Below are 9,176 nucleotides of genomic sequence, written 5' to 3'. Positions count from 1 at the left end.
CCAAGGAGATGCATTTCAGATTGGCATACAATTCTTTTTTCTTCAGATGTTCATGATAATTGTCAGAGGCAAGTTTGGGGTTTGTTATAGAGTCACTTGTTTATTTCACTCGTCTTAAATTATTTTGTACAACAAAAACATTTGACTGAAATATGCAAAAAAGTCTTTGACTTAATCACTACTTTTCCCCCCCACAAATGAATGTTTATTCTGTTACTTTACAATCTAAAGACAAGCAAACTAATTTAGCATATATTTCAATCATTCAAAAACAAACTGAACACACATGCGTCATGAGGACTTGGTGCAGTCTAAAAAATAAACGGCTTATTTACAGTTTGTTCCATACACCTTTGTCTTTTTCTTCAGAACAAGTACAGGGTGATTTTTTCTTTAAAATTATGTTATAAAAAACTGAAAAATAAAAAAGACATTATGTACACAAATTTACAAAGCTGCAATTTAAAATGAAGGTGTACTATTTGAAAATGATGTCAAACACGAAGTTACTACAGCAAGGGACACAGACTCACTCATTTCGAATCAACACCCACTATAACTACGAATGCTCGTCTAATGGTAGTCAGTCCAAACAAAACAAGTCACAAAAGGGAATGTACATTGTGTCCTTACACATTTGCTATTTTTAGTGGTGTTTGCACGGCCATATAAAAACTGTAAAAACTCTGATTATTCATAGATGCAAGTCATCTTGCTTTCCAAGCAGAATTAGAAAACACACACTTATAGCGCAAACAATTAACCCAAGTTGAGAGGATCCACAGTTTGTCATGAATCTCATCAATACAAATTCCTCTTTGCTAGTGAAGGGTTTACCTTTAAATTTATTCATGACTAGCCAGCAGGGCCAGTAAATTTGACGTTTCACAAGTCCGCCAGTTTGTTCGCCGGTCCATATTTCACGTACTAAAATAGGGATGCTTTTTAACACTGAACTAGCCCTTTGGTGTTTTAACTGACATTTGGCTAGGCAGTAGACCACTGTTAAAGGAGAACCCTGTAGTGCCTATGTATTCAAGTCATGGATGAACAAAGCTTTCTCTGTTTTTTTTTTACAGCTGCAACAAAGTTGAATTTAAGCATTGATACCTCGTCGAGACATGAGAACATTTGCTCTTTTGTTTGCCCGGTTCTGCTTAGCTCCTGCTCGTCTATCTTCACGTGTCTTCAGTACTGGTTTCTTCAACGTGTCCTTGGCTTTCTGGATATTCGATGTCGCTGTCTTGTAGAGAGTGGACACCTGAAGGGGTTTCAGCTTACCTGGTTGACAAAGAACAAAACAGAAGCGAATATATATATTAATTGTCTTGCTCATGCAATGATCAATAACATACTTAAGATAAAATTGATTAAATTAGCCCTTCCCAAGAAACATGCTGGCATGGCTGAAGAACCGTCAGTTTAATCAATTGCTTTTTATAGCATTCTTATGATCATATATAGACCCCTTGCATATGACGACACAAGCCAAAAACAGTCCCTTTACTAAGGACAATGAAACGCTATCATTGGCTGCGAGTCGTCACAGTGCAAACACATCCTCATTTCCATTGTTTGACATCAAAAATAGTGTCCAATGCAAGATGTCTATAAAGAAACATGAAATTCTCTCCCTGAATCTAATGTTATACCCCACCTAAGTTGTTCATAAAGGATGAATGCCCTTTAGGTTACAGACTATTGCACAATCACAATAAAGTTTCCATGTGGTTGACAAACAGGGTTGACTAATTGATTACAGAACTTACCAGTGTGGGGCTTATATCCGAGTGGCTTATTGAGGGAAGCTTTGAGGTCAAACGAAGGCTTGTTTGGGGTCTGACTAGACTTGAAAGGAGTGATGGCACCTGAAGAAAAAAAATATATATATAAAACTCAAGGTTTTATCCATTGGTGATTTTTTTGAACAGGCCTCACAATTCCCGGCGGCCACGGCCTTTGATGTTATACTGGTCAACATGCCCCTGGAAATATTTCGCCCCTTTTCAAGCTCCGTACTGAAAGTGTATGTTTTCAAATAACTGATGAAGCCCAAGCCAGAGCTGAAGTGAACTTTGTTAAGGGCCTTATGCAAGTTAAGCAATACAGATAAAACTGGTGGCTTTTCCCAAACCTTGGCTTATAGGCTCCGTCTCCAGGGCTTGATTTCACAAAGTAATTAAATCCATCGTAAGACAAATCGTCAGTATCACCATAGTGATTTGTATAAATGTGACATCACACTTTACTAAGCAACTACGATTGATTTGCAGTTACAATCAATCTTAGCTCTTTGTGAAATCGGCCCTAGGCTTTGTTTGATGTTAAAAAAAACCGGAAAAACACTGCAAACAAATTTATGATGGTGCCCAACCCAGAGCCAGTGCCCAAGCTGAGATTCAAGATAAGGCCCAGGTTACACAAGAACATCTGTTAAAGCCTGTTAATCAAAGCTACTTACCTCCAATTGACTTTCGTAATTCTCCAATTGACCTGCGTGAGTCCCCAAGTGATTTTCTCGATGAGAACTCTGTGATCTTTTTGGCTGAAGTGTCGAGAACCGAGACAGATTTTCTCGGGCCGGGTGTAGATTTTCTCTTCAGTTTGGGCTCAATTCCACCGCCGAGGAGCACAGCCGCCCTCGTTGGGGTCTTCAGACGTGACGTCTTGAAGGTAACTGTCTTGGAGGCAGTGCCTTTGAGGATTGAGGGGTTTTTTGTGGTGGTCTTGGTGCTAGCAGCACGACGTTTTGTCAGGGATGTCTTGGGGGACATGAAGGTCAGGTTGCCAGGGTGGGCTCGGGATACTGGCTTGGCTGTCTGTTGGTTTCAGGAAAACAAAATTGACATAAAAATGTAGGAATGTATAATTTCCACAGGATTATGTATTATTATAAAAGTACAACATCCAGCTGTTTTACAAGCTCTTAAACAGGGCCCAATTTCATAAAGCTGCTTAAGCCTGAAAAGTAGCTAAACACAGTAAAATTATGCTTACCAGAATAAGGTTACCAGCCAAAACACCAACTCATATGTGCTATCTACGGCTGGTACCATGCTAAGCAGAAATTGCTAAGGCAGTTTTTTTTGTGGTTGAGCAGCTCTATCAAATTAGGCCCTGATGCTATAGGGGTTGCCTTTTTAGTTTACCTTTTTGGCAGTAGACTGCGGTGTGCGATGTGTGGTCAGGGTCTCAACAGCTGCCTTGGCTTCATCAGCAATTAGCTATAAATGTGCATACAGGAAATATACTGAGTTAGATTCAAGATTAGATGAAAGGGGGTGTGAATTGAAATCACATTACTTATTATTTACTGTACATCTACTTCACGGACTATTAACACACAAACCATAAATTACAATAACACAATGCAGTTGAATATTATAATTCTATTCTGATTTTACATTAAAAAATTATCTAGGCCTATTAATAACTAATAATTGCTCAAGTCTCAGCTCAGCAATTTCATAAGCATCAGGTGTATATTGTGATTTCACAATTGTCTTACAATAACAATATAAAAACCATATGATTAGTTATAATATAAAAATGCAATTATATAAATCAGCAAAGTGACACAAACAGGAAGGGGTAGTGGGGTAGGGCATGAAACAGTCTGTAAAAAAGCCTTTCAATCATTCAATTCTAAAAATGTTACAACATAATTCAATAAATAAAATAAAATTCAATCAAGTCTACAGAGTTTTTGAGTCTACAACGGCTGTTCTTGTATTGTTTGTGGGGAAACAGAGGTTGTAAGCAGATAGTGTACCTCAATACAACAGAGGGAATAGAATGAAAACAAGAAATATAAACAATCAAGCAACATCAAATCAATTGTTTACAACATTTATCACAGACAAATCATCATTCAAAAACAGTTCAGAAAGCAACACATTATGTGATACAGCAAATAAGAAACCAACAAAATATATGACAGTGAAAGCAATTGAAAAGAAGAATATATCCAGAGCAAGGGAAAGAAGATCAAGAAAGATGGGGGGGGGGGCACAGATACATTAGAGGTAGGAATACATCTGATTGAGAAACATCCAAAATCATTGAATGACTGGATGAAAAGTTAACACATTTTGCAGCAAGGAGTCCAAGTCCTCTTTTTCGCCGCATATCACAGGACAAAACTTCTATGGATCTATAAACTGTTAGGCCGGGAACAAAATAAAATGCACACTAGAAAAATCGACAAGCAACACTGATATACAAAACATTTACAATTCAACATAGTCTTCTTCCCCCACATCTGTGAGAGGGCAAGGGCAATTTTTTTTATGTTATGGGAAACTTTTGAAGGGGCACCAAAGCCATACCAGAGGCCATAGAGGCCTTCATGTAATCTCTATTGGACTGACCTTTGCCCTCTTGACTGAAGCCGACAGAGTATCCGTTCTCTTTCTCTTCCGTGCCAGATAGTCGTCAATTGACTCCATCTTGTTGAAGTTGGTTTGATGGATGCGGGACCAGTCCTTGTTGCCAGGGGTTACGGGCTTGATGACCTTTGACCTCGGCTTGGGAATTTTACTCTGGAGAGCAACTGTTGGATTCGTAAGTTAAAAAAAATGTCAAAATCTGGACATTGAAGAGTTGCAAGCCTGATTCAAAGCAATTCACTGAGTCCTGTTGCCCCCTTACTGTCTGACCATTATCGTTCATGATTTCAAATATACAGTCCTAAAATATAATATCATGTGGCGAGGACATCTGCACAGTCACAGTTAACACGCAGATCACTCTGTGCACAGGTGTTCCATAGTACACAACCTGCAACTGTTGAATAGTTGGTCAGCTTACTGGCAAATATTACTGAGGGTAAGAGGAACAAAGTATCTAAAGTGTAGTCAAAGCCTCAAGGAAAGTAACAACTTTAAACTTCAACGCATATGTTGGTTGAAATACAAAGCAACAGATCAAAGGTGAATAGTTATAGTAAAAACAAATTGTAACCACCATGGAACATTACAGAAGTAAACAATAAGTATTTACACAAAGGAGCAATTCAATTTCACAGCTTATTTTAAAGGTGGCACTTTGGTGACAAGAATCTGTGGATCTTACACTTACACTGTTCTTCAGCCGCCTTTTCAAGCTCTGCCATGATCGCTCTTTTCATCTCAGGGTCACTCTCAATAACAGTCATCTCCTCCTCCTTCTGCTGCTCTACCTCGAAGGTCCTACGATGAGTCACAGCAGCGACAGTCGGTGTCAAGACAGTCTCGGAAAAGGTGCTGCCTCCTTTAGGGGTAACGCTTCTTGTGGCTCTTCGCAGCGGCTGTGGATCAGCTGGCGTGGGGCTGGTCTTGACGGGGAGTGCATTATTGGTCTTTGGGGTGACGCTTCTTGTCGTTCTCCTTAGTTGCTTTTGGAGGGTTGGTTCAGAGGTGGCCTCAGGAAGGGATGTAGTTTCCGTCTTGGGGGTTACGCTTCTTGTGGCGCGCCTTAGCGGCCTGGGTGATGTAACTGCAGGAGTCGCTACTTTCTGCAAACAAATAATGTGAATTTTTCAGATGAAAGCAACTTGCAACTTTCAATTTTCTGTTGTGAATGAAAACCATTATGAATGACAATGATTGATGATATCGAGCAAGAGTGCTCCAGATCAAGTACACATCCAAGAAAGAATTCCGCATAATTAATTCATGTAGATGATGTAACAATTTGAGGCCCATAATTGCCAGATATAAGGCTGTGTCAGAATTGGCTGCGACATGTACAGCTAGATTTCCACGTCATCATGTGTTGAGGTATAGGACGTCCTTAGCAACACCCTTAGCTACAGCCGTTGCTGTAGATGCTAATTTGGATACAGCCCTAGTCTATTATTTATCTGAGATCCTCTATGATATATTTGTTAACCTTTTTGTTCGTGCCACTTGTGAACTTTGACTGATGCCAGTTTCCATCTGTTACCTAAGAAATGATATGCTTTTTCAAACATTTTCATGTGTATGTGGCGCATAAAAGTGTCAAAAGAAACCATTGCATTTGCTACACCAAAGCTCTTAATCATGTCAGTATCCTTGAAGCTTCATGCATAGCGCGCTAGTTGAGACGACTATTACTTGTTAAAATCGAGACTTTGTATTTACTTGTTCTGGCGTCTCCACCACAGTTGGCTTGACATTATCCTTGGCTCTCTTGCGGCCCTTCCTTCCCTTTCGTACCACCTTCTTGGTAGGGGCTTCTTCACTGGGTTTTGTCTCCTCTGGTTCCTGGCAACAAAAAGAATCATTCAAGAATTAAAAAATGAACACTCACTCTGTTTTATATCTTCACAACAAAGTAATAAATACACACACATTTTGTTATACAAACTATCAATTTTTGTTTCATAAAACCACTTTTAAGTCTGGTTGCTTAACAGTTTTAAGTCACACCTTTCAAAATAGTTGAGACTGTGGTTTAAACTTCTTTTTCAACAACTAGGGGCCAATTTCATAGAGCTGTTTAAGCACAAAATAATTATGCTTACCAGAATAAGATAACCAGCCAAAATACTATGTCACATAGTACCATTTATGACTGCAATCCCGCTCATTTTTGCTAAGCAATATTTCCTGAAAAGCTAGCTCTGTGAAATTGGTCCCAGTTTGCTTATAAAGTAAATTTGGCTAGTGTAGACTCTTGAATACCTCATTCGCAGATGAGCTTGCAGATTCTGATGCTGATGTTGCAGAAGACTCTGCTCCACTCTTGTCGTCACAACTCGACACTCCATCTAGAGGAAGGGATCCTTGTTCGGTGTAGTACTTCTTCAGCTCTTCAATGATTGCATCCGTCTGTAACCACAATTATTCAATTCAATTTGAGTGAAAAGGCACTACATGTACTAAGTATAAAGGCTTTAAAATCTAAGCTTTAAAAAAAAAATGTATCACATAGCCTGTTTGATAGTTTCATACTTCTCTCTCTCTTCACGCAAAGCTAATTTTATGTAAACTACCATAAGTCAAATTGTTGTGGTGAGTTTTGCAGGTTTTTATGCAAGCTTATAAAATAGGCCTACATGTAGAAAAAATCTCTGAGCTGACAAAAAAACATGTTTAAATATTGATTTAATTATTAAGTTGTATTCGCCAAAACTGCTAGGCAGAGGCGTTAGCGGAACAAACCTAGCATGGGCATGCATGATGGGTATGTTAATAATATTTTGGGGGAAATTAGTTTGGCAAACGCCCAAGTTACCGTGGTTGGTCTACACCTGAATGAGTCAATTACTCAACGAAGAAAAGTTTTATAAATTAAAATTTAACTTTAACAATTACATAGGCTATTTAGTATTTGCAAACATTATCTATTAAATAAAAATACAAGTTCACACTTCATTTAATGTTCAATTCACATTTCAAATTCATTTCAATTAATTTAATTTTAATCAACATCATTAAAAAACAAACAAAAAACATTAATTTCACATTTCAATCACCATTCCAAACAAAACAGTCCAAACAAAACAGCCAATATATAACAATATGCCCTATCAATAATATAAAAAAAGTATTATAAATATAACATAATATTAATAATATATATTTATATTATTATGAACATTATTTATGACTTTATCTAATGTTCAACTTAAAAACAAAATAAATAAACACAAGTAAACAAAGAAATTGTAATTTAAAATGAAATAGGGGCGACTCTGAGGATCTATGTCAGGGCGACTTTGCTTTGCTGCGGCTATTGGCGGAATGGTAGGGCGAGTCGAGTTGTCTCAAGTAAAATATGACCAGTATTCTCACCTTCATATTTGCTTTTATCCCAGCTTTCTTCGCAAGACGTTGCAGCTCAGCACGTTTCATTCCATCCAGTTCAGTCAAGTCCTCCATATTGTTATCAAATTGATATCTTCACAAGGAAATCCAATTCAATTTTGCAAAAATTTGTATTCTAACTTCGCGGCGGCAGCGGCAGCAGCAGCGTGAAAAAGCAATGTATACTGAACTGGCCGTTGAAGGTTTCAAAAGACCCGCTACGTGATCAGTGAATGGTTGATTCGCGGTTGATCGAATCATTGGTAATGTGTGATTGGTCAGTTATTTAACCGACGGCTTTTGCAAGTCGGTGGTAAGGTCGAGCGCCCTCAAGCGTTGGTTTTTATATATTTTTTCGAATGTAGGGCCCGGGCCCGGTAGGATGGGCCGGGTTTTATGGCTTATCATGCTCGGACTACTTTTTGATAAACCACACAAATCATTACTTGCAAAGAAAAACATCAATATTTTAATGTTCATTATTATTAAACCAAAGTTAGCTAAGCAAAGTGTGACTCTGACTGCTCACTTTAGGTGCTTGCGAAATTGAGCCCCCGGCCACCCCACTTGCGTTCGCCGTGGATGCGCATTGTTACGTCACTCATTTGCGGCCCTTACGCGCGTTGGCGATGACGCAGACAAAAGTTGCCGTCACCCCCTTCTGGATGTTTACAAGCAAAACAAACAAAAACTTACTTGTCATTGATATGAAAACTGTGCACGTATCAAAAAGCTAGCTCTCAACTCAGAACATCTCTGATCGAAGAAGTTCATCTCGAGACAATCTTTTCTCAGAGGAAGTCTTCATCATTCATCACAATGTCTGCCATCATGAGTAGCCGCATCTTTAAGATGACTAGAGCAGCCCTCAGAGTATCTCGTAATGTTACCTCAATAAGGTCAAGGTCTGGCTTTCCACGGTCTTATCAGCAATATAAAGTTAGTATTATTACTATAATATTCCTTTTTTCCCCCATTTCTTGAAATAAGATGCCTCTATCCCTTACTATCCATAATCAAATATTTCTTTAAATTGTTTAGATAATGATATTTTTGTCACCTCATTTACTCGGCATGACCACGGTTGGCTGGAGTTGATTTGTGGGGAAATATAACAACCCCAAATATTCCATTTTGAGAAAAGCAAGTACAGAGATAAGTTGTTTTGCCCAAAAAGGGACACAAGTTCAAAGAGTCCAAGATGCTATTCAGAGAAGATCCAATAGGATGCATTTATAACTTTGAATGAACAAAAGAAGCCCTCCAAATAATCCAGAAATCTTACAAGAAACAACATTTTTTGTTTTAACATGGGAGGGCTGCTGCCAAACCCTTTTTTTTATGATACCGGCTTCAAAGTTATAGAAAAGAAGATTGATTTGGGATTGTAAGACAATGTTTGCA

The 9,176-nt window shown here is 38.4% G+C and overlaps 1 protein-coding gene across 1 annotated transcript; it reads right to left on the bottom strand.

Moving 5' to 3' along the window:
* Positions 1-961: 961 nt before the first annotated feature.
* LOC117307179 (nucleolar and spindle-associated protein 1-like) lies at positions 962-7,979 on the bottom strand. The gene is made up of 9 exons (XM_033791853.1): positions 7,761-7,979; positions 6,648-6,794; positions 6,105-6,227; positions 5,080-5,494; positions 4,371-4,552; positions 3,150-3,224; positions 2,462-2,819; positions 1,770-1,868; positions 962-1,281 (listed from the first exon to the last, which is right to left on the bottom strand). Exons 1-9 carry the CDS (start codon positions 7,845-7,847, stop codon positions 1,097-1,099), a joined length of 1,671 nt encoding a protein of 556 aa, XP_033647744.1. The 5' UTR covers positions 7,848-7,979; the 3' UTR covers positions 962-1,096.
* Positions 7,980-9,176: the final 1,197 nt, after the last annotated feature.

This window comes from Asterias rubens, chromosome 1 (genome assembly GCF_902459465.1).
Source record: "Asterias rubens chromosome 1, eAstRub1.3, whole genome shotgun sequence".
NCBI classification, from domain to species: domain Eukaryota; kingdom Metazoa; phylum Echinodermata; class Asteroidea; order Forcipulatida; family Asteriidae; genus Asterias; species Asterias rubens.
The sequence above is the reverse complement of the archived record's forward strand: the minus strand, read 5'-3'. Positions and strand labels throughout refer to the sequence as shown.

Bases quoted from the DNA above. Each gene is read 5' to 3' on its own strand.
- LOC117307179 (XM_033791853.1), bottom strand. From the start codon at position 7,847: ATGGAGGACTTGACTGAACTGGATGGAATGAAACGTGCTGAGCTGCAA. The intron at 6,795-7,760 runs GTGAGAATACTG...TTGTGGTTACAG, and splicing joins GGATAAAAGCAAATATGAAG to ACGGATGCAATCATTGAAGA. The intron at 4,553-5,079 runs GTAAGTGTAAGA...CGAATCCAACAG, and splicing joins AAAGGCGGCTGAAGAACAGT to TTGCTCTCCAGAGTAAAATT.